This window comes from Neurospora tetrasperma (assembly GCF_000213175.1).
Source record: "Neurospora tetrasperma FGSC 2508 unplaced genomic scaffold NEUTE1scaffold_81, whole genome shotgun sequence".
Lineage (NCBI taxonomy): Eukaryota > Fungi > Ascomycota > Sordariomycetes > Sordariales > Sordariaceae > Neurospora > Neurospora tetrasperma.
In genome coordinates, this window is record NW_009799179.1 from 3,776,211 (window position 1) to 3,800,495 (window position 24,285).

Sequence of the window (24,285 nt, forward strand, 5' to 3'; positions counted from 1 at the left end):
CCGGCTGCCTCTTTCCCCTGAGCAGGTTGTGGTCACTATATTCACTGTGTGTCTGGGTGTTCAGGACAGCATTTCATGACTATGGTGGCGATTTAATGTACTAATACCATCCTTCTGTCCTTCTGCGAACTGAATCCCAAAGTGGAAGGAATGGGTGGGTTTGAAGGTAAGGCAATAGAAGGAGAGAAATGCAAGAGCGTCCAAGTCCGTCCCTTCCATCTTTGTGTTCCTAGGTAGGTAGGTAGTTCCGAGTCCATTCAGTTCGTTCCCTCATCGACCTATCAAGTGAAAGGTAGAAGGACCTACGGTAAGGTGTAAGGAAGGAAGGCAAAAGCCGAGTGCTCCTGCTCCTGCTCCTGTACCCGAACACTCTCTTGGCATTCGTTCATCACATCCACTCACACCTCTCGCAGTCCCACCTGCCCCTAAGCGCCGAGTTTCCTTTTCTGCTTACCTGGGCACCTCCTGTATCCATACCAAGGAAATCCCCGTCTTTTTGCTACACGCGCGAAGCGTGCTTCGGGCGGCTAAAGTAACGTTTTCTCACTGCCTGCTTGTCTCGCTTCGTTGCTACGCACCCACACACCCTGTTGTAGATGCCCAAGTTTAAATATCACTTGCACTACGCTAATAGATCACATTAACATACACACAGCCACTTTTGTTCATGTGATGTGTCTGGGCTCGGCTCTTCAAGACCTGATGGGGGTCTACATTAATGAAACAGTAAAACGGGAGTTGCAATCTGCTGATCCTTCACCGAGAATTGAAGGTGGTTGGTGAATATGGTGGCTAATGTGTATAGCAAGAAGGTCACTTTCGGGCGAACTCCCCGACGGCGAGCTTTGATGGACCTTGAGACGGCAAAAGAAGGTCGCTATAATAGGTTGCTTTTGCCTCACTGAAAGATTATCGTTCTCTTCGGGCTCACCTAGCGTGGTTGATCGGGCGTTGTCGGGTCTCAACAGTGGCATCATTTATCTCGAAAACGAAGGAAGATCTGGAGGCCTAGACAGATGTGACTAACATCAAGACGTATGATCACGGCGGTCTGAGAAGGTAAGCAAGGTAAGTAAGGTGATTGTGATTTAACTTTTCTTCGATTTTGCCTCATTAGGGGTGTGCATAATTGACCTAATAGCCAGCTAGCTAGTTTCCAATCTAGATCTGCTTCTCCGAGAGCCATGCTTCTGTATCCAGATCCAGCATGCCATGGTGAACTCTTCCTCCCTCCACCTTTTCCCAGTCTCTGCTTGATTCCCTCCCTATGTAGTTTCATGTAGGTTTTCTGTTATGCCGTGGAGGGAAATGCACACCAAATGTCGCCAGATGGTCAGAATCGTGCACTACCCAAAAACGGCGTCATATCTAATAGCTTGAAAAGAAAGACAACGTGAACGTTTGACAAGAAGAAAACAAGAGGTATCGAAGGGTCATAACTCGTCGTAAAATCGTAAAAAGTAAAACCAACGTTCCCCAATTCCTGAAATCACACACCGGATCAGGTACTACGTGTTGATATCACAAACTGACAGTACACAACCTAACCTTTATCTACCATGCTCACCACTTTTTAGACTTCGCTTTCCCGTTCCTTCTTTCCAGACAAGAGAACACAACAAACACACGCAAAGGATATAAAACGCCGTTGAATGTTGCTCAAGAGAAGACATGCAACCGAAGAAACAAACCAAAAAAAAAAAAAAAAGGAATAAAAAAATCATTCAACGGCATAAAGTGGTATCCCAAGGTATCTCAATCATCTCTTTCCAAGGCATCCGTAGAATAAGAGAACCTCGAGAGGATTTGCGGTGGGAGCTTTTTAGAAACCAAAATCAGGATGTAAACACCCTAGGAAAACGAAAAGAGGGTATAACATTGAGAACAGAGAAAAAGAAAGAAAGAAAGCATTCAAATCATGCTGCCATTGACAACAACCTCGGCGCCCTCGCCCTTCTGCTTGAGCGCCTTGGCCAGCATCAACTCCCTCATCCAGTCAATGCGCTCGTCTCTGCTTTTAACAGCAAAGTGGTGCATCTTTCCGGTGCCGTTAACGGCGCCGTGGATAGCGCCCCCGCTAGCCGATGCGGCGGACGACGACGATGGGCCAGGGACGCTGTTCTCCCGCTTGCGCAACTGCCCTTTGACGGCAGCCTTACCGTCCTGGGGAATCAACTGGAAGCTGAAGGCAGCAATGTCCTCCTTGGATTGGGCGTCGCCGGAGCCGCGGCGGATGTGCATGGCCTTGAAGGCGGCGTTGAGCTTGGAGGTGTTGGCGTTGCTGCTGCAAGCAATGGCGTAGTCATCAATGTCAATGTACTCGAGCGTCTTGTTGTTGGCCGTGGCCGCGTCCTTGTGCATGGTCAGGCGGGTGCCACGGAGCTTGAAGTAGTGCTCGTGCCACTCGTGGCGGAGCATCTTAGTTTTGCGCTTCTTCATGAGGCCTTGGTAGGAAACTGCTTCGCCATTTGTCATGTCTTCCGTGGGCTGGGTGGTGGTGGGAGAAAGACGGCTTCCGCTGCTGGGGTTGTTGCTGACTCCATGGCTTTCGGTAGGGCTGGTGCCAGCACTCTTGCTTGGGGCAATGACTGCCGAAGAGCCAGGCATGGGAGCGATGGCGCGCTCAAAGGTGGTACGGTTGGTCTGGCTCCATGGGTATTGCACACGGGGAGGGGGCTGCAGAGGGCGCTGGGTCTGGATGGTGGCTCTCCGAGAGAAAGACTTGTTCTGCGGTTGCACGGCAGTGAGGGGTGTGACGATGGAGTTCTCATCCAGCGCAGGCATGACAGGGAAGGAGGGCCGACGGATAGTGGCTCGAGACATAGATCGCGTAGGAGGGGCAGGATTGTGGCGGTAATTCATATCAGGCGGAACCGACTGGGAAACATCTCGAGAGATGATGGGGATGGAGGTCATGGTGACCGGAACATCCATCTCAGAAAAGGGTGTACCGAAGCGGCATACGCCAACCGGAGTCGCTTCTTCAGAAGAAGCAGATTGATCGCTCATCTCACGAAACGAAGGGATTACCTGCGACTGACGACGAGCAGAGGTTACACGAGCAGAGACAGGTCCAGCAACAGCGCCCCCTTCGTTAGGGATGGCCAGCTTAGGAAGAGCACGTAATCTCGCATGAGGACCTTGAGCTTGCTGCTGGGGATATAGCTCGAACGGCGGTGTTGGGGGAACCTCGCTCGAGCCGACCGCATGGTGGTTCTGGAAGTCAAGAAATTGGCGAACGTTGTCTTGGGGATCCCGCGACATGACATTTCGCAGAGTGGCTTCCTGGAGATACTGTAGAGTTGGTTGATCTCCAGGTCCCATAACGTCTGAGGATGCCACAACCGACGGGATGGCGTCCGAGACAGGACGAAAGGGGTCGATAGCCTCAGCCGTCTGCGGGTTCCCGGGATTTCCCGCAACCATAATGATACCGCCTTCGTCAATGTTGACAAATGGGTGGTCCTTCTTGAACGCCTCAATCATCTTTTGGTTCCGCTTCCACTTGGCGCAGTTCTCACCCTTGGAGCAGCTGTGAGGCTTGGGCATGAGCTGCTCAATGCCTACAATGGAGACTGACTCGAGAGGAGAAATCACATCATTGATCTTTGGCCTCACTTTGCTCGCCTTCCTCTTGGGCTTATTCACGCTTTCGTTTCTCCGCAGCTCTCTCTCAACCTTGCGGTCAGGCTCATCCTCAATCGGAGTTTCGGGCTGAGGGTCCGGCTTCTGGATGTTCCTCATGGAGTGGATTTCATGCCAGACCCTTGTTCGCATCCCAAACGAGGTGATTCCAAGCTCTTTCAGATCCTCAAACTTTAGGGTGATTAAGATGGACCCTGTGATATCGTTCTCCACAAATCTCTCACAGGTATTAAGCTCCACACCGGCGTTGAACATCCATTGGGCAACCATTTCAGGAGTCCATTCTGGAAGGGTTCGTGGGTCGAGTTCGACATCGGTGAATCGGAAGGGCCCGGAGTCGCGCTTGCTCCTAGTTGGAAGGGTCGTAAGATGAACGGTATGTTGCAGAAAATGGTCATGTTCTTGGGCCTTCCGTTCCGTAATCGGCGATAGGGATAGGGCGTTTTGATATTCGACGGAATGCAGGGATATGGAGCTGCGAAAAAGATGAGGTCCCCTAGGACCTTCCACTTGCTTCATCTCCTCAAACGGAAACGGGAACCCTCCTCTTTGGCGCACCGATCTTGGTGTTTGGACCTCATCGTAGGAAGACATTGTTGTGAAGCTTGGTTGACCGCCCGACTTCGACTTTGGTCTTTGTTAGCGGTCCATATCACGGACTTGCAATAGGTGCAAGTGACTTACTGAACCGATACTGTTGCGAGGTGAGATCTCGTCATCATGAGCCAGATCCTCCATATCGCTGTAGATATCGTCCTCCTCCATCTCCCAGTCTGACTCCATGAATTCGGTGTATACTGAGTTTGGCCTGTCCTTGACATTGTTGATGGAGAAGAAGCTCTCAACCCGAGAGCCGGTCTTTTGGCGCATTTCATCGTGGCGGTCATGTTCCCGCACATAGTGTAGGTTATCCTGTAGTATATGGTGAGCACTCTGCGTCGCTGATCCCAAGGACATGTTGATATTGCTTACCATGTTGGCAGTCATGGTGGTTGAGATATCCCCTATGGGTCTCAGGGTGACACAGGCGAGGGGTATATATCAATGGCGGCTTGCAGCCACTATTTGTTGGTTCTTCTTTTTTCTTTTTGGTTTTTGTTTTTTTCTTTCTTTTTTTCTTTGGCGGCTGCCGGCAGTGCCGATCTTTGTATCCTCAATATCGCTACGCTGCGCTGGAGGATGCGCTGAACCGGGTAGATTTATGATGGATTGAACATGTGACTTGTGGTATAACCCGCGTGGTCACAGTGAAAGAAGCCGAACCAGGAGGAAGGTCGACTGTGAGACGTCGACGGACAGCGACAGAGAGTTATGTAGGGCGAATCGATGGTCAACCCGCGATGTCGGCAAGCGCTTCAAGCTAAGGAGGAGGGTAACGAGGTAACCTCAGCGGTGCGGTGCAGGTATAGTACCTATCTATGTAAGCCACGGGCCAGAAGACACTGGTCTCCAATCGATGTCTGGGTGTGAGTAAAAGGTAAACTAGGGGTGCCCCTGTTGGGATAGGTGAAAAACGAGACGGGATGAGATGTGATATGATATGGGATGAATTGCAGCAACAGAACCAGATCGGCTCATGGATGGATTTGATGTTGAGGACAGTGACAGTGGCAGCAGTCACCGGTGACAAGCACAGTGCAGCAAATATACCGTCTGGACTCGGATCTTTTCCAGGCCGTAGCACACACACAGAAAGAGAGAGAGACGGGAGAGATAGATAGTGTAGAGAGGAAGAAAGAAAAAGACTCTCGGTCACACTCTCGCCGTTGCTCGGCGAGAAGGGTATGGTCTCCCGGGCCGCTACGAAGAGGTATGGCCCCCCCGGCCCATAAGCCTGAGGGCATGGTTCAAGGGTCTAGGTACCGTCAGTAGCGCATGTCAAGCCCGGATGGTGTCCTCGATGGCATGGATGGGTGTCCTTCATCATGGCATGGTGGCCTAGCAAGTGGCCTCGATGGTGTGCATTCGGATGCGTATCCAGTGATGCAGAGTGGCTTTTGGCCAGGACGAGCTATGAGGATAAAATTAGCAGGGCCTTGGGTGGTATAGGTGCGAGATGCGTGTCAAGCCAGCATGGAGCACGCCAGAAGGGTGCCATGAGGTGCTGGAGATTGAGGCGGCCGTGGTGGTTGGCCTGGGGTTCGTTCAGCTTCTTGCGTGGTTGGTTGTTTTTTCCGTGTAAACGGCGGAACAGCAAGTGGAAGGTCGAGTTGTGCGAAAGGATGGAAATGGAACCTAACTGCAGAGTCACGACATGGAAGTGACAAGTGGAAGAGGAGGAAGACTGGAAAGCGGGGCAACCGCGACGGTCTAACACGCGATTGGGTCAAAAATTTTGTCATGCAAGCACATTAATAGGGCACTTCTGGTGGCTGATTGGCTGCTGAGGCTAAGAAATGCCTAGAATAGTCAATGCTAAGCGCCCAATGTGCCATTTTGCGCCATTGCTTTGGTCTTTCTTGTCCTCAGAATCGATACTTGTTCTTTTGGACACAGGACCCTGGACCTAACCCTAGGCGCGAGTGGGCCGTGCCGATCTGCTCTGATCCACCAGCCCACCTTCAACGTCCTGTCTCCGCCATCCACTCATAACCTTGAATTCAAGGTCTCCACAGCTCCAGAAGCGGAGTCGACCAGACTTGCAGTGCCCGTTTCTCCCCGAGTCGCCCTTATTTCCAACTGCCATTCTGTTCCGTCCCGCCCAAAACAGAAAAACTTTCCAGTCTTCCGGGCAACAGGTGCATGATGATAGTTGCAGCCACTTACTGCGAAAGTGTTGTATGGTTGTTCCTGCAGCATGTGCAGTTGTACCAGTGTGCTCAGTGCTGTGCTGCGAGTGTGGCTTGGGATGATAATGCCCCCGCGATTTCTTGACGTTTACGAATCGAGCGGAGCCGGGTTCATCAGTTCATGGCTTTCCGTTCAATGCCCAATCGTATTCAAAAAGTCTTCAAAATGTTGACGATGGCGGGACGGACTTGGGTTTACCGAACACGACGAGAGTTTCAAAGGTGATACACTACATAGGTAGTGTAGAATACATGTCTTATCTTCCACATAAGGCAAGTTATCGTCATCTGTACTCCTCTCGAATTGCCGACTCTGATAGGGCTTATCAGACCCGTGGGGTTGAAGTGGAAGCTGAGAGGACGCGATTAACAGTCCTGTGCTCCCTCCCGTTGACACTTGGTGGAGTTTTGGTTTTCATTTCGATTTGACTCCTTTTTTCTTTCCTTTTTTTTCTTCTTTTTTCTCCTCTCTCGCATCGCATTCCTGTTCGTTCGCGGATCGATTGGCGACATCGTTCCGATTCGAGCCTGTGCGAAATTGCTCTTTCGAGATAACCTTGGGCACGTCTTAGACACTCTTTGACGGTTACGTAGGTTATTAGGCACAACGATCAGCAATCCTGAAGCAGCGGACCACCCGTGCGTGCCGTTGATCTATCGGTGTCCATCTCGCTCACCAACAGAAGAAAAGATGCAGATTGGCCATCATGGGACGGACCGGCCCCCGGACTGAGGTGATGAGGGGATCTCCATCTCCGGCTACTCTCCAGTGTCAGACTTCGGTCATTACACTACGCTTCAAGGATTTTCTGGCCATCAGCTACCCGGCCCGGCCCCCTGTCGAACACCGTCTCATCGCTGACATTGCCATTCCGGGTGAGAGATCCTCTTCAGCAAACCGGGGGCCGACCGGGACCAGGGCAGTTGTGGGGACAACGCTTCAGCTACTCCACAGAAACGGTTCGCCTGCCTTTTACCGCGTCGTGGGCAAACATCAGCTCACAGACGGCGCTTGTCCCTATCAGGACAATTTGCCCCGATAGCCTGGCATGCTCTAGCCTGTTCCTGCATTCATTGCTTCTCGCTCTCACCCAATGGCTTGGTGAAGCAACACAAGAAGAATGACACGCAGGGCAGAGAGCAGAGAACACATGACATGTGCAAGATTGAACAAACCAATAAACCCGAGTTTCAGGTTCCCGTTGACTGACAGCGAACAGATTGGCCAGTTTGGCAGGCCTCACGGCCCAAGACCTCGAAAGTCGATAGCAGCAAGACTCCAACAATCTCTTGTTCGGGACCGGCCATGCTCCACGTTCCACCGTAGTGGCCACAGGCATGTTGCGGTGTGCTACAATTCTGTTGCCTGCGTGCAGAAGAGTCATGCCTCAACACGATTCCAACTCCCCTCATGCCATAGTCCGTCGCCAAGCGTGTCGCAACCCGATCAACATCTCGTGGAAGCCCAAAACCGCAAAGCCGCTATCCGTCTGTGCTGAATCCAGGGCGATAGACAAGGCGGAGGTCATGTGCCGCGGTTTGCGGCTTCTCTGAATCCTGCTTTGCTCAACACCAAAGGCCAGGGAAGAAGTTCCGATATCGACGCGAGATGGTAAAGCTTGCATACCGGCAAATCATGGGCATAGCTTCACCGGGCTTCAAGGCCAGTCGATTTTAAGAGCATTAACCACAGATGCTAACCATCTTCCTCTACTTTTTTTTTTCTTCCCCTACTTGTTGCACTTTTGTACAGCCAGGCGTCGGAAACGTTCTGCTGCCCAATATCAACGAAATCCCCGTTCTTGTTTTGTAGATCACGAAATACCAGGGTCCTTATCCTGTCGTCCTAGGAGCATGAAGCTACACTACTTAGCTACAGTAGCTGCTATAATGCATTATTGACTCAACACAGGCACAGGGCAGAATACGGCAGCGAGGGCAGGGTCCAGGGGAGCCCTGAACTGTGTCACAGCCCTAGCCCCGTCCATCATCTAGTTCTGCCTAGCTCCAGCCCCGCGCGCCGCGCACTGCCAGGGACTTGCCAGGGCACCAACAGCCTCACAAGTCATGCCCTTGTCCGAGACCACTGACCTCGGAAGGATGACCGGCGTCATACGATGGCCATCGGGGCTCTTGACCGCCATTGCTGTTTCTATGAACAAAAAGTTTTCTTTCTTCATCACCAGAAAAAAAAAAGCCAAGGAAGATGAGAAAAAGAAAAATTTGAATAGACAAGGAGGCATCACAGTAGGATCAGGCTACCCTACGCAGTATACTACTTCCTTGCCTCGCACTAGGTGGGGCCCGCAAGCCAATGATATCGTTGCTTGGTACGAGAAAGCTCTCTCTTCAGCAGGCGGCCTAAGCATGTTCCCGTGTCTTTCACGTACCTACCTACACCCAACTACAACAAGCCACAACATGGACACTATAGAAGTTTAACAAGTTATACGTTCTGGATCGCGAGTCGTACAGAGAAAATTTTGCTTTGTTGTTTTCTGTTCATCGTGAAGGCAAATCCGATGACGCCGGGTATATCTTCCACTGCCCGGCAATACGGGGAAGTGGATGGTCCCGTTGTGAATGGTGCAAGGCAATGCGGTGCACCTCGCCCCTGACTTTAGCTTCAATGGCTACCTCTTTAATCAACACCTCCGGGCCACTAAAACTGTGGTCGCCCAGCAGGCGGCCTAGTACAGCATAAGCGTCCACGTTGTATACGTACAGGCCCTGCAGCGTAGGAGACGAAGACCCAAAGTCTGCATCGTGACGCATTCACGCGCGGGGGTAACTCCCGTCGACATTTCTTTTTGGGCTTTACATACCTTTTCCACCAGAGAAAGAAAAGAAAAGAAAAAAAAAAAAAAAAAGAAAAAAAACACCATCTTTTTTCTTTTCTCGAAGCAGAAGCTGTGCAACGGAGAACAGCAGCTGGGAACACGGAGGCAAAACACACACCGACTCTTTGGCTTCCATTACAATCCAGGTCGTGGTCGGACTGGGAATTCTTGATGGGTTATGGGATCATGCCGGGAGTTGAGCATGAATAGGGTCGTCGTTAATGTGCGGGGTAAAGTAAGTCAAGAGAAAGCAGGAGCTATCCGCTAAAACTTCCATTGTATCCTGTGGTGCACGAACATGACGTTTTCGCGCGACAAGGACAAGACAAGACGGAAAGCGCAAAGATAAAGCAAGCATCCCATCCCTTCCGTCCGGATATCGGCCAAGTCAAATCAGAGGCGAGACGAAGAAAAAAAAAAAAAGAAACAAGAAAAAATGGTTGGGATGAACATGTGGCTCCTTGTCTGTCCGTCTTCGGCCTCTTCCATCCCCATTGTCCGTCCGCCTTGTCTCATCGACGCTCGGACACATTCGAGAACTACAACCAGCCAACCTCGCAATTCACGACGACGGCGACATGTTTCAATGTCTTGACTGACAACTCAATTGTTCCCCCCCAAGCCCAAGACACACAGCAACTGCGATTGCAACTGCAACTGCAACTGTAAGCCACAACCTTCTCAAAAAGTGGTCCGTGTCTCGGGAAGGAACATCAACCACCACATGTCTTCTCTTCCATTAAGTGTTCAACTGAACCCTTCCATGTCGTGCGAGCTGGAATTGACCTATCAGGCTTTAGAAGCCTTCAAGTACCAGTGAAGAGGTGTGTAGGTAGTACAAGCCACTACACTATAAAACCATGCGCATTGTTGTTTCCAGGACGGGCCGATGCGGGTTTAGAGGACTCAGGACATGGATGGAAGCTGTAGGTATCCGTGGTACGAGGTACTTATTCGCATTCTTTTTGGGTTTTGAATTCCAGGATATATGCTGGGTAGGACCTTGCTTGCTTGCTTGCTTGCTTGCCTCTCAACAGTGAAGTGAGTCTCGTTGAAGACGCAACCCTTTTAAAGCGGTAGAGGTTGAGGTGTGGTAAGTATTTTGTGAAACGCAGGAATAACTTGACCCGACCACTTATGTAGATGCATTTATATAGAGAGTGCAGATGCAGAGACGGCAACGGGCAGCTTGCCGTATGCAGTGCTGCGGCGTTGCTATGCTGCAAGTATGAAGAAACGAAATTCTAGAGCTTTCATGTGGTGAGACCGATTGCTTCACAAAGATATCTCGACTTCCATGTCTTGAAATTGAAGTAACTACCCGAAGATGATTGTTTTTTTTTTCTCGTGCTATCCTTATCACCACTTACTATTGTACTGTTGAGAAAATGAGACAAAATCATGATCGATCATCCATCACACTTCTCCTCGACAATTTCAATTGTAAAAGAGGTAAAAGCATCGGTGTGAGGTAGACGAGTATGTGCACATGTTTCCGCCCACAGCACAGAGTGGAAGTAGAAGAAGTAGTAGTGACAAGGAAAAATATTTAAGGAACTTGCTTGCATGCATTACTCTCCCGTATCTGTAAGGGAATCATGTTCAAGCAGACAGAAAATGTCGCCCGGATTGCATCGATCCATTCGTCCAATCTGTCTTGCACACGCCTGCAAGAAGACAAAGATATGATGTCTGAATTCATCATTTACGTGAAAAAAAAATAACACCGTGATAAAGTGACCTGGCCGGTGTGAAAAAAGGCGTGATGTGACGGATGATATTGCGTCGAGGTTGGACATGGTGTAGGTATGTATGTCTGTTTCACGCAAGGTACGGGTATCATAATTTATTTCTTAACCCAACCTGCCTACCTACCTTAACACAGCATCTTCACATCTCATCGAGATCAACCAATGAGGTCTTGTCGAGATGGTCAAGTAAGATGTCCCTCAACGTTCCTGCGTCGAGAACAATTTCGCATTACATTGTGCACTGCAGCGAGTGCGTGTGTGTGTATGTATGTGTGTGGGTGTGTGGAAAGTGGGCGAGCTTGCGTGCGTAAGAAATAAAGTGGTTGCTCTGATAGGTTACTTGTACTTTCTGGAGATCTCTCAACGGTGTAAATGAGAACGACCCCCATCCTATGCAGTATCACTCACATTCTCGCATTCCTCAGCCGAACACGGAGAAGGGGCGGGAGACCCGTCTCTCTGCTTATATGCTTTATGTGGTGGTTGGCAATGAATGGATGATAGTGGCTGAAGATTTGGGCGTTCCAGTGAGTAGGGCAAATTGGTTGTGCAGTTCATCACACAAGGTATACATGACACGAAGGGATCTGTTAGATCTCAGATTTTAGTGTTGTTGTTGAAAGATGCCCCCTACCTTCATCTGCTGCTACCTACGAACAGGATGTTATAAGCGAAGAGAGTTGATTCTGCTCTTTGGTTGGGTCTTGATGTTTTGGATGGTGTACAGGAGTTGGGTCGAGTAAATAGTTCATAGCCATCCCATTAGCCGTGGTATTTTATCAGCGCATCATCAAGGTCTTTCTTGCTGATGCTCCTGCTCCTGTGCTGGTGCAACCCCGGGTGTGCTTCCCGTTTAAAGTCGCTCGTGTCGCTCATGTGGCATCTCTCTTCGTCTAGGTTGGCAGTCATTAGTAACAAGTACCATAGCTTCCGGCCCCGCGGCGCGGGTGTAATGTTTCTTCTAGCTGTAGCTGTCTTGTCTCTGTGTTAAAGCTCGTCTGCATTCTCGTGGGTCTTTTCGCCTCTGGAAGCCTGTGCGCCTGTGTGAATGTCCAACCGATCCTACCCACCAGGAAAATATCAGATTTCAATCCTCCCTCCCATCCCACCAATCACTTTCCGAGGAAGCAATGGTGTGAGCCTTCGATTTCACATGACATCCACGCTATGCGGCCGCCTCCAAGTGAACAGGCCGCAGAGAATGTGAGGAGACAGAGAAACAGAAGAGAAAGGGGCGAATTTGAGTTTAGGCGTCTGTTAGACACAGTTGTCCAGTCCGTTGTGGGAAAGCGTTGTGGATAGTGGTTGCAGCCAACTGGGCTCCTTCATGAACGTGACTGCAACCTTCTTCTTTGCCATTACAACGCAACGCCCACAAGGATTTGGATCCTCGAAAAGAGGCGGACCTTCCTTCTGCAACCGCAAAAGCGGCCACCCTGTTCGCAGATTCGTCGGGGCCACCAGAAATCCTAGAGAGCTTTTGGTCCGGGGTCCGGGAACTGAGACTGTGAGTGGCCGGTTTGCTTGTGAATGTGCGACACCACGGGAAGTGGCATCACCAAGGATAGAGATAGGGATCCGTATTCGGGGACTAATGAGTCCATGGACTGTTGTGTGTGACCTAGGTTTGCGCAGAACAAAGCGAGGGTTGTCCCCTCTCTCCGGCAAGTCTCGTTGGATTCCATTTCTCCTCGCGGATTGTGGGGTAGTTCGCGTTGTTTGAGGTAGTATTGGGTTGCTGATTTTATGTGATATTGTGTGGATCTCATATGTTGTTCACTTCAGCTTTCAGGTGCACTCCGTCGAAAGCAAATTACGCCATAGGAAATCAAGCAGCGCAAACAAAAGTGTTGCGTGGGCTTGCAATCACATTCGAGAAAAACCCGGACTGCTCACATTTAGGCTCTGTTGCTGGAAAGTCTGTTACTGAAGAATGCCCTTGCAAGTATGTGATCGATGAGACCGTGTCCCCGCAATCATCGATCTTTCGTGTCAGTCACTGCGCGAGATTGCAGAGGCAAATTTGCGCGGTGCAAATGAAATCTCTCGCTCCTCGACGTACGAACACTGATCGGGCTTTGTAGTGGCCAGTTCACTAATTGCCGAGCTCCTCTCCAACTGACCTGGCTTGGTAGGCTGACCGAGGCCCAAGACAATTTGATGAAATATGGCCGGGGAGGGACAAAAAGGTGCGGAGAGAGAGGGGGGGGTAAAAGAGACAGGTGAAAAGGTTGGCTTTGAAGGATCCAATGAGGTGGTTGGTCAATGACTGACCTCGACTCCAAAAAGGGAAAGATATCAAGACAACCTACAGCTTGTCCAACCCATCCTGTTATGCCAATTTCGTGTTGACCACCTTTCGAAGAAAACCGTTGGATCTTGGCGTTAGCTAGTTGTTCTGAGATGTTGATTTTCTGGCCCCGTGTCATCAAATTCTAGAGGCCGTCGAGAGACTTACTTTTTCGCTCTGTCATCTCGCTTGATGGCGGAGGGACTTATGTCATCAACGGATATCGTCCTCGCCTTCGATCAACTTGTGTACGATCATCGCACAAGACCGCCAACATCTTGGTTTTGTTTTACTTTTCTTATTCTTTTCTTTCTCTTTCTCTTTCTTTTCTTATTTTTTTTTCGCTCTATCTCTTTTTCTGTTTCTCTTTTCTTTTTTCTCATAAGGATCTCCACGCTGACAGGGGCCACATTGAGGGTTTGCGGGATGCGGTTAACTTCCCGTAGTCCCGTGAGTCCGTTTCAGGAAAGGTCCCCTCACAAGTCTTGATCACGACTATCAGATCTTTACATACTCCTCTGATTGGCTCTTTCCAGGAGGAATTATTCCCGTCGTGAAAGGAAATCCCCGTGAGCTTGACTGCAAGACTTTTGGCAGAGACATCTGCACTGTTGTGTAAAACGGCGCAATTGAAGATCGATCAGCGACAGACTCTTGGCGTAACTATTGCTCATCCACTGTGAGTTTGACCAGTGTCCCCCTGATTGCAATGCTCACCGTCATGATGTGTTGTTCTGATATCTGAAAAGGCCATTATCGATTCGTGACAAAGTGTGATGCCGGAAATTTCGGCTCCTTCGACGCACATTGTACACCACATGTGCACCGGCTGGCCTGGGTACGGATCTCGCGGTGAATCTGAAAAAACACCACAAAATAACCCCATATCCGCCTCCGCGAGCTACAACGTACTAATAAACGGTCCTTTCCGCTGATGAGCGCGGCCAGAATATGACACTAACCCCGCAAGGGAGAAGGTGAGCGAAATGAAGATGTGATATCACATCGTGACCTTGCTGTTTTGGTTATGAGCTCCGTGCGCCTCGCAAGCCCAGAACATCACTCAACTCCAGACGGACGTCATATCTCAAAATGAGTGTCGTGATGCCGTGATTGCCGCGACAATGCACCGTGTTTGAAATGCGAGGAGTAAACAAACATTGACGGCGTCAGCAGTAAGATGTCCTTGCAACTGAATCGTTTATGATCGTCGATAATGCTTCAAGGATGGAAGCCAAGCTAAGTACACCACGATGTTGTAGAAATGCGCTGCACCTAAAAGCCTTGGTGCGTGCAAATCACTGGTGGGGATGTCAGCATAGTCTCATAGTATTCCCGAAGGTCGACTGTCAGCCCCCGATGTGATGCGGAAGCGAACGTGGGGCTCAGTTTGGTGGATGTGGGCAAGGACTGGTGAGCGGGTTAATTGTCTTGATCGGCGAGATTCCCAAATGGGAGAACTAGTGTATGTACACTATGAGGTGCGGAGGAACAGGTGCTGATGGACAGGGTAAAAATAGTAAAAGGACTAAATACTTGCATGCAGCAGCTAGAAGAGCGGGGACGATAACGGAGCCAGAAGTACCACTTGTGATGTCTTGCAGGATGGGCCCAAAATTAGCCCATAAGTGCAATGAGGGAAAAATCCATCACACCTGGCTGTGGAACTGTTGGGGGCCTACGGCAGAGGATCCTGCTGGTGCTGTCAAGCAATACGCAGTAGGAGGATCAACTTGTCCGAAAAGGGAAGCTGAGCGGCTAATTAGCCCACTTACTGTTCCCAGCTTGTCTGATGGCCGCGAGCCACGCCATGTAGGTATGATGCCATCACCAGCCGTGGGAGAGCAGGGAGGCATTCCTGGAACTCGGGTCATATTGAAGTAGCACGCGAAGGCCGGTATTCTGACCGACTTCCCGGCTCGATACCGTAGGTAGGTAGGTAGGTAGGTAAGGTTGTCATCCTCTGTCCTCATCGCTAGGTACGTGTCGAGTCGTTCGACAAGCAAAGAAGCAAGGCTGCAGTGGTTCGAGAGTTGGAGGCCACAAGGTCATGCCACAGTTCAAGAAGCAAGGAGTTTTTTTGACGCCAAGAAGAAGGAGCGGGCAAAAGTCGAGCAAATTCTTACCTACACCACATGTGTAGTTTCGAGGAGAGTCGAGTCGATGACAAGGTCCAGGATGGAAGACACAAGGGTCCTGGTACGTACTTCGGAAAAAGAGTGTAGACCCCGCGACGGCAAGAGCGGTCCACTATCTCCACTACTCCACCACCCCTGCCGACTCCATCGCTGCACCCCATCGAACCTGCCCTTGCACATTTCAGTGGTGATTGGAGGAAGCTTCGATCAATGCCTGCCGCACCCATGCTCAAGATCCCAGTCGATCTCGTTGAACGGGCCAATCTCAGCTGAATGCCGCCTCGCGGGCCGCAGCCATTCTGCACTACTGCATAGTACATCTGCGCCAGGGCTGTACTAGGCAAAAGTCGTCACACTGATGGTCGGATCATGGTCGTTATCGGCCCTCTTGAAAATCTTTTTTCTCTCTTCTGTCATTCAACAGACTCCTTTGACTGTCCACCACCACCGAGAGCACCCCGGTCTCTGACCGTCCAGGTATCGCGGTCTCTGCCTCGGTACCCGTCTACTCGTCGCGACCGCACTTTAAAGCACAGCAGACAAGTGTCTCGCTAACACCCAACCGCGAGCAGGTACATTTGGGGTGCTCTTTCAAGGCGGTCAGTTCTCATGCTCTCCTTGGGTGGATGTTTGCCTTGCAGCGAGGTTCATCAGACGCCAGTTCTGGACTGGAGAGCTAGGCGGCCAATCCAAAGGCCGTCCCCCGACTGACCCTGATGATTTGCGGGCTCTTCAGATTTGACATCTCAACACCCGGGCAGACTCGCCAAAAATGCTCATCCGGAGGCTTCTCCTGAAATCCCCATCTCGCCCCTAAGCAGGGAGTATCCAAGTGATGTATCGGCAGGCCGCCGACGACGGCACGCGATAAGTGGACGATAGGTGGTGATATGGGCCTCACTATGCCCTAACACCAAGCAGTCCTAGCCCCAGAGATGGATCCGGGCTTCCAAGAGTCCAGGGCCCCAAAGCCCCAAGGCCCAAGGCCTCCCACAACCCGAAAGCCGACGCTCGTCCATCGAGGTTGCAAGATTGAAAATCCAAGACGGAGAATTATTGCGATGCGATGGTTTTCGCTTTTCCTTCTTCTGGACCATGTCTCTCGCGCAGACATCATCATCACCGGGACCGCATCTCTGTATGTGATCCGGATACGGGCCAGCATGCGACCCGTCATCCCGGTAGTCCTAGCACTCGGGAACGGACGCGAAAAAGCCGTCTTCTGAGGAAGAGCTCCGGAGGCTCCTCTACACTAGACATGGCATGGATTTGGTGTCATGCTGGATTAATGCGCATGCAGCCATTCGACGTCCCCAGGGGAAAGGTTGGGTTGCAAAAAGTCAACAGCAACGATGGGTGGGTGTGTGGAGGAGGCTAGACACAATTGCGCATTGCGGGACAACCACTGCACTGTCCCGTCAGTCAGCCATGATACCACCTTGCCTCGACGAATTCTTGTGCTCGCTTTCTTGGTTGCGGGCATGTCATTCTTCGCTTCCAACTGTCCATCACATCTCTGATAACCAAACCCTGTTGGTCTTGACGAGTTCATTCGTCTTTTTGTCCGTCAGTCTCTCAGCTGCCCCTATCCCCAGGCCAAGCGGCGAATCTGTTGGCTCTTCACAAAAAAGCCCACCCACAACGGATACATGGCAAATTTCGTCGACATAACGGCCTTTGGCTGACAACTGAAAACTCACCTAAGATCAAAAACAAAAGAAAAACAAAACAAAAAAGGGATTCAGAGTCACAGGTCTGGCGATCAGCGGACCCTTTGCTTTGCCTAGTTTCGCGGGAGTTGCCAGAGTCAAGCATGTCTGTCTCAATGTTGGCTCCCCAGCATTTTGCCCGAATTTTATCCATGTATCTTGCTGGTACAGTGAGCTTCCTTCTTTCTGCACTCATTCTGATCCCCGTGCCAATGAGCTCCCGGCCAAGTCGTCCTCAAGCACGCATGAGCTGCCGTTTTGGTTGCTCAACAGCTTCTTCACTTTCCCCTGCAGCCATCTTTTTCCGTGAGGGCCTCGGTACCCTGGACGAGATACCTTGTCACTACCTCCCCATGCCCTGCCTCTAGTGTTAATGTTACCCTTGCACGCAGCTAGTTACACGACACTTGCTCTCATCCGTACCCCTTGCCCTTCCTCTCTCCCCCCTTGGCCTGAATACCATCAGCGGTGGGGTCCTGTTGGGTCATCCTGCTCCCCTCCCACATCCGAGTGAGACCTTCCGGGCGACCGCCATCACCAATGGGCGAGATTTCTTGGCCTCCCCTGTCCAAAGAGGAAAAGAAGAACCGAGACCTCGTGAGGACAGCAGCAGGCCAGCAGCAGCCCTGTGTGCCTGTGAGATTGTGTGCGTGAGCCTGTGTTGCCATGGACCAGCGTGCTTCCGTAGGTACCACCCATCCACCGTCGAATACCACCGCAGTACAGTAGGGCACCAACTAACGCAGCTAGGGGGTCAAATCGGGTAAAGCAGTTATTTAGCCCGCTTTTCAAAAATAGAACATGGGAGCAATCACGATCGGAGCATGGCTTTGCACCACACGCTGACCCATCGGCCGGCCTGATATAAGAATTTGCCCACTTCTCTCTCGACGTTCCAGTTTGGTCTTCTCATCTGCAGGCCAAGATTGAAGAGAAGGATAGTGAGCTCCAGGTGTCGTCCAGTCCAGTCCAGTCAACAAATCTTTTCCCTCTCTCCTTTAATTACACTCAACCTCACGCTACCCAGTCTTACGTCTCTCGAAGTTCACCATCGAGCCAACTTCCGATCCCAGTTCACACGCAAGCCGGCCTTGCTCACGATTCAGTCTTTCATTCGACGATACAAGTAATTTAATAATCTGATACAAGAGAGAGCTTTTGGGTATAAGCCCCCTAGCGATTTGCCCCTGGGACCTTCTGGACCGACGAGAGGATAGAGAGGCCCTGGCCATTTCTGCCCATTTTCCTCGGCCTAGCTGAAGTTCACCACCCCTGCTCCCGACCACCCCCTCTCCGCTAGCACCCCCCACCATCCACCCCCCCGGGTCCCGGTGCTGTGCTCCATAACTCCTCTCCAAAGAGGTACTTCCCATACAAGAAGGGTACAAATGTCGACACAGTCCCCCAACCACCACGAAGACATCACGAAGACATCCTCAGTCAACATGACGACCACAACAACATCAACCAAGACCAAGGCGGCCGCAAAGGCAGGCACCAATGCCGCGCCCAAGCAAAAGACACAGATGCATCGCCGCTCAAGGACAGGTTTGTTTCCCTTTTTTTCCTTCTCCAGCACCGTTATCGCATCACTTACACACGTCTTCGACTTCGCTGGGCCGGGAAGCTGACTTGACGACGTTAAGGATGTTACACATGCAGGTTGAGGAGGAAGAAGTGCGATGAGGGTTCTCCCATGTGCACAGCTTGCAAGCATCTTGGGCTATGCTGCGAATACAAGAGGCCAATGTGGTGGAGCAACAATGATGCGCGGAGGAAGCAGAAGGACGAAATCAAGATGATCATCAAGAGGAAGAAGCTTTCGGAGAAGTCGTCGCACACCATCCAGACCTCAATCAACACTCCACCTGGACTCTCGCACTCGCTCCCGACGTCGGCGACCTTTTCAGACCCGCTTGATCGCAACAGGTCTGCTTCCATCGACTCGCATTTTGGCTTCAACTTTAATAGCCCCCAGCACGGCCAGGATTTCGCGGCATTTGCGACACCACAAATACACGTCAATGGCGAGTACATGTTCCCACCCTTCTCTCCCTATGAGATCGATATGAAGACAGAGCGGCAAATCTTCATCAACGATATCCCAACCCTTCGCGAATCGACAGTATCAACCTTCAGCACATATCAGACTCCGCCGCCTCCGGGCACAATTCTCCCGTCATTCCCTCTGGAAGGTGAATGGACCGAGCAGGTGTTTTCGGAGCGGAGGGAGTCGTTGACGGAGGAGACTTTCAATGCGAACTTCTTTGACTTTGCCTGCGATCCGGCCATGGCTTCTTCACAAGTGGCAATTGAGCTGGATGACGGCGATCAGAAGCTCCTCGATCACTTTGTTCAACACGTTCTCCCAACCATTTTCCCAATTTTGGAATCAAACCAGCATGGCTCAATCAGTTCCGAGCTTGTTCTCCCATCACTGGCCAACAACAAGGGTTACCTGCACTGCTGCTTGAGCATTGCGGCGCAACACTTCAAGTCTACAATGGGTATTCAGAACGAGGAGATTGACAATGACATCATGCGTCACCGCTATGCCACCATCACCTGGCTATGCGAGGCGCTCAATCGCGATGAGAACCACCAGCCAATTCTCGATGCGACCCTTGGCTTGATCTTCTTCCAGTGCATAGTTGGCCGTCCTGAGGACACTCTTCCCGATATTCCCTGGCACCAGCATTTCCAAGCCGTAGTATCGCTCGTGCAAAAGCTGGATCTTGCCGGACTTGTTTCGGATATCACCAAGCCACTGGCACATACACCATTCAACATGACGCTTACGTCTTGGATTGACATTTTGGGCGCCACGATGCTAGGCAGCTCCCCCTTGTTCGCGCACACCTACCGTAACAAACATCTTTCGATCAACAACCACTCGCTCGGCTTGCGCGAACTGATGGGCTGTGAGGATCGCGTTATGTATCTCATTTCGGAGATTGCTTGCCTTGAGTCGCTGAAGAATCAAGGCATGGACGACATCACACTTTGCCAGCACGTCCGTGGCCTTGGCGACGAAATCAGCAACACCGAGGTCAACGAGGGTACGCTCGTCGAGCCTTACAACGCCAATGGGACTCTGAGCCCCAAGCAACTGAGCAAGAACATCACGGCCGCCTTCCGTCTTGCTGCTCGCATCTACCTCTGCAGCCTCGTCCCGGGCTTTTACCCTGCTCAGCCCAGCTGCATGGGTCTCGTCGAGAAGCTCACCGCGGTTCTCCAGCTGATCCCCTCGGGTGTCAACGGGTACGACCGCTCACTCACCTGGGTCTACCTGATCGGTGGATCCGTCAGCGTGCCCGGCTCATCTTTCCGCGACTTCTTCGAGAACCGCGTCGCCCAGCTCGGCGACGTAGCCAACTCGGGCAGCTTCGGCCGCATGACCGTCCTCCTTCGCGAGGTCTGGCTTCAGTATGAGGCGATCCTCGCGGCGGCGGAGGCGGCCGCGGGCACTTCTTCTTTATCTTCTGAGACCCCACAACAACAGCAGCAAGTCAACGCACATTACGTCCGCTGGCGGGAGGTTATGCAGATCAAGGGATGGGATTACTTGCTTATCTAAAAGAAAAAGAGAAAAAAAAGTCCACTCACTTTCTTCCCCAGGCTGGTTGACTGGCGGGAAGTGAAACCAAACCGATCTGCATACGATACTTGAAGCTGTTTAGGTGGCTGGAATCGGCCTCCTTTTCAATTCTTTTTTTGCCTTTTTCTCTCTGTTTCTTCTACCAATTTTTATACAACCAGAACTCCGAGAGTTCTTTTTAGACATTGCCGCGAGGCAATTGAGACCCGGGGAGAGGAAAATCGACTTCTACTAAAATGACGACGACACACTACTGGTTAACATCAATGGATGGAGGGAAACGTGAGGAGGAATGGTTTCGTAAAGGGCAATGATTCATTTTCGCTCTCTTGCAATCTTTCTGGACTGGGGTTGCAATTGAGTAGTGAGTGGCATTACGTGGCCTTCCACCCATTTTGGACTGCATTTTCTTCTTTCGTTCCACTCTGAGGAGGGACACATTTTAGGGAGGCATTTGGATTTGCATATCACATGGAGTTTTAAGGGCGGTAGCATACCCATGGCTGACCGGAAAGGATACCACGGATTTGTGGGCGGGAGGGGGAAAAACGTATGTAACTGAACTATGAGCCGGGTTTGTCATGGCTGGAAAGGAAGGATTATACCCTGTGAAGGAGGAAAGATGGAAAGAATTTTAACAAATCAAATGAAGTTAAAGAACGACACTCACTGTTCATCGCCTTATGTTCTCTTCGCTTGTGACTTATTTGTTGACTGCCGCATTGAAAAAATGAAGAAAAAAGAAAAAAAAAGAAAAAAAGAAAAAAAGAGAAGATATCGAAGCCGACTGCACATCACCGTAAGCAAGACAACACAAACAATACATTGAACACAATGTTTTTGTTCTCACCCGGATGAGACCTTCTGCTTTTGTTTATCTCGCCCGCGTCCTTTTAAATGCCATTGTCATTGCGTCCTGCTTGCTTTGCTTCGTTCGCGTTTTTTCCCTCTCAGTTTGCACAAGAGAGAAGAGAAGCGCGCCGAAAATGCAACATGGTGCTTACATGGATGGTGGTGTCGTTGTTACAAATGACTGATGGTGTGTACCTTGATGGCAGGATGTGTTGCGTTGCGTTTCCTACGTGGGGGTAAGTTATTTCTTTCGTCGTAGCCCGAGAACGGTGGGAAGGATTGGATGAAGACCAAGACGGATAGAACTTCCATCGATGAGATAAAAGTTCCCAGGCGTAAAATTAACAGTTCCCATATCATTCCATCCGGTGAGGGACCTTGCGTGGTTCGTAAGGTTTAGCCTATATCCAATCCCCCATCCAGACCGACCATTGCCATTACGACAATGACAACTCCAGAATGACCACCCATCCCGCCTCAGCCATAAACCACTCACTATCTACCTAGCCATCCAATCACCCCGCGCACCACCCACCTATCCTCACCGGTCAACGCCAATGAGTAAATAAGAACCAAAAAAGAGAGAGGAGGAGAAGGAAAGAAGGAACGAAGCATGAAATCATCTGAGCGCACACTACTATCTCTATCTTGTGTACTACCACCAAGGGTTAGGTGGGGTATTTTGGCGTACACCTTCCTATCTACTAGATACATACTGCACGCACCCGCATCCCAAACATTCGTGGGGGAAGAAGCACTTCAGAAGGAACCTGAAGCTGAGCCCGTGGATGGCATCTCCCACTTTCCTTCCAAACAGCTGTTTCGTTTCAACTTCCTTCAGTTGTCTTCTTTGCTGTGCCGTTGAGGTGCAGTCTTCGCATGCTATAGTGCGAAGATGGGAAGGAACGAAGCTCCTAGTTGTCACTTCTTGAGTGTTATTTCGTCTTTGTGCCTTCCACCTACCTGTCTCTGCTCTGCTCCGGACTGGGGCGACTGGGGATCACTGCAGATTTGGCAAGATGAGTTGAGTCTGTGCCGCTTCCCTCGTTGGAGTGTCGATTTGGCCGAGGTCCTGATTTCAGCGATGATTTGGCTTGGAGCTGAGGTTTAGGTTATGATGGCTTCAAGCAATATTTACTACCAGCTATACTATCACCATGATCAACCTGGATCATAGGTGACATCTGCAGCGAAAACCGGATTGAAGACTACATGCCAAAAACCGTCCTATTTGGAGACCATGAGGGCTGACAGCACAATCAGCAATATGCATCCTCGTCCGTGTGGACAACAATCACTACTAACCTTTCCAGTCATTACCTCTTATGTTCTTAGACAATCAGGTCAAAAGGCCAAGACCCCTGGATTTGCGCCTCCCGCTTTGCCCTCCCGTCAGTACGGCACGGCACCACACAGTTAAAGTCTACATAGAGCAGTCAATCTTCACCCCGCTTTTACCCTTCAAGCGAAACGTTCACCAGTCAGCTAATTGACGACCATTCACTAAACCAGGAAGCACAGGAGCTGGACGGCTGAGCATCTCGCTACCGAATTCTATATGGTATGACCGATCCCAGCCGCATCCTATACTAGTTATGCAGATGATGTCTACTTCCAACCGCTCGAAAAGTGACACTTCACAGCCTCAAGGTCACAGACTCGAAGCGGCGAGACAAGGCCGGTGAGGTTCTGAACTGAATGGGTGAATGGGTTATAAGAGGTGGCACGCCGCACGGTAGGAGAAGCATGGTGGCGGCCATAAGTCGCCCGGCAATCGCCCTACTAGTGGTACGGTTCCCGACTCCCGTTCAGTATCCGCGCCTCACTTTGCCGCTAATAGCTTCGCCGTTGGCTGCACGCCAGAGATTGGTTAAGCTGGTCGATCCCAGCTTGGTTGGATATAGAGGCGCAGCAGCAGCAGTAGCAGCAGTCGTCTGTCTATTCGGGTCAACAAGAGAGTTGACAATGTCTGATAGCATGAACGTGAGGTGAGGCTGGAACGACATGTCATTAACTGCTCAGCGCAACAGGTCACAGAAGGCATGATTTTTACCTATTTCTGTTCATCTACCTCATTGTGGAAAAATATCGTGGAGTTTATTATGTTTCTGGCTCAGCCTTGACCACTCGTCGTTTTCGGATCGTGAATGGCTTCAAACTCGTTAGGATCTCATGGCCGCATTGTCTTTGGCCACTCTCGTTCTAATTCACTCCGCTCTCCTTTGCCCATCTCGGTCAATGTTGTGGGGGCGATTTTTGTTGACGTTTAGATGTTTCGAAACCCACTAGTAAACTCACTACGTCAAAACAACACACACAGCCTCAATCTTCCACAGCCCGGCGACCCGCTTTTGAGACCTACGCTCTCGAAAAAAGGGAGCCGAAAAGTGAACCCTGGTGGGATTTCTAGAAAAGAACACATCAATCATTTTAACAGAGTATCATGTGAGTGAACTGCCGAGGAAGAGCCTCATCAGGAGGCCTCTTTGGTGCTCATATCCACATGCGCCTCTAAGCGCGCGCTTGAAGAGGCTGTGTATGAGAATACGGTTGGAGTGTACCAGACATACCTGTCTTCTTGGGGGCCGTATCTGTGAGGGCGCTTAGGCTGGAACGGAGTCGAATTGGCTTTTTGATGTGTGTTATGGGAGTTTTTTTTTCTTTGCGGTTGCA

The 24,285-nt window shown here is 50.7% G+C and overlaps 3 protein-coding genes across 3 annotated transcripts; 1 reads left to right on the forward strand and 2 right to left on the reverse strand.

The window, feature by feature from the left end:
* Positions 1–1,881: 1,881 nt before the first annotated feature.
* Positions 1,882–5,084, reverse strand: NEUTE1DRAFT_71721 (uncharacterized protein; the record flags this gene model as incomplete). The annotated part of the gene is made up of 3 exons (XM_009857629.1): positions 1,882–4,266; positions 4,330–4,557; positions 4,618–5,084. The coding sequence occupies 3 exons, from the start codon at positions 4,630–4,632 to the stop codon at positions 1,912–1,914; spliced, it is 2,598 nt and encodes an 865-aa protein (XP_009855931.1).
* Positions 5,085–8,329: 3,245 nt separating this feature from the next.
* NEUTE1DRAFT_142192 (uncharacterized protein) lies at positions 8,330–8,578 on the reverse strand (the record flags this gene model as incomplete). The annotated part of the gene is made up of 2 exons (XM_009857630.1): positions 8,330–8,425; positions 8,489–8,578. The coding sequence occupies 2 exons, from the start codon at positions 8,576–8,578 to the stop codon at positions 8,330–8,332; spliced, it is 186 nt and encodes a 61-aa protein (XP_009855932.1).
* Positions 8,579–18,550: 9,972 nt separating this feature from the next.
* NEUTE1DRAFT_125804 (transcriptional regulatory protein pro-1) lies at positions 18,551–20,739 on the forward strand (the record flags this gene model as incomplete). Its single annotated transcript, XM_009857631.1, has 2 exons — positions 18,551–18,710; positions 18,809–20,739. 2 exons carry the CDS (start codon positions 18,551–18,553, stop codon positions 20,737–20,739), a joined length of 2,091 nt encoding a protein of 696 aa, XP_009855933.1.
* Positions 20,740–24,285: the final 3,546 nt, after the last annotated feature.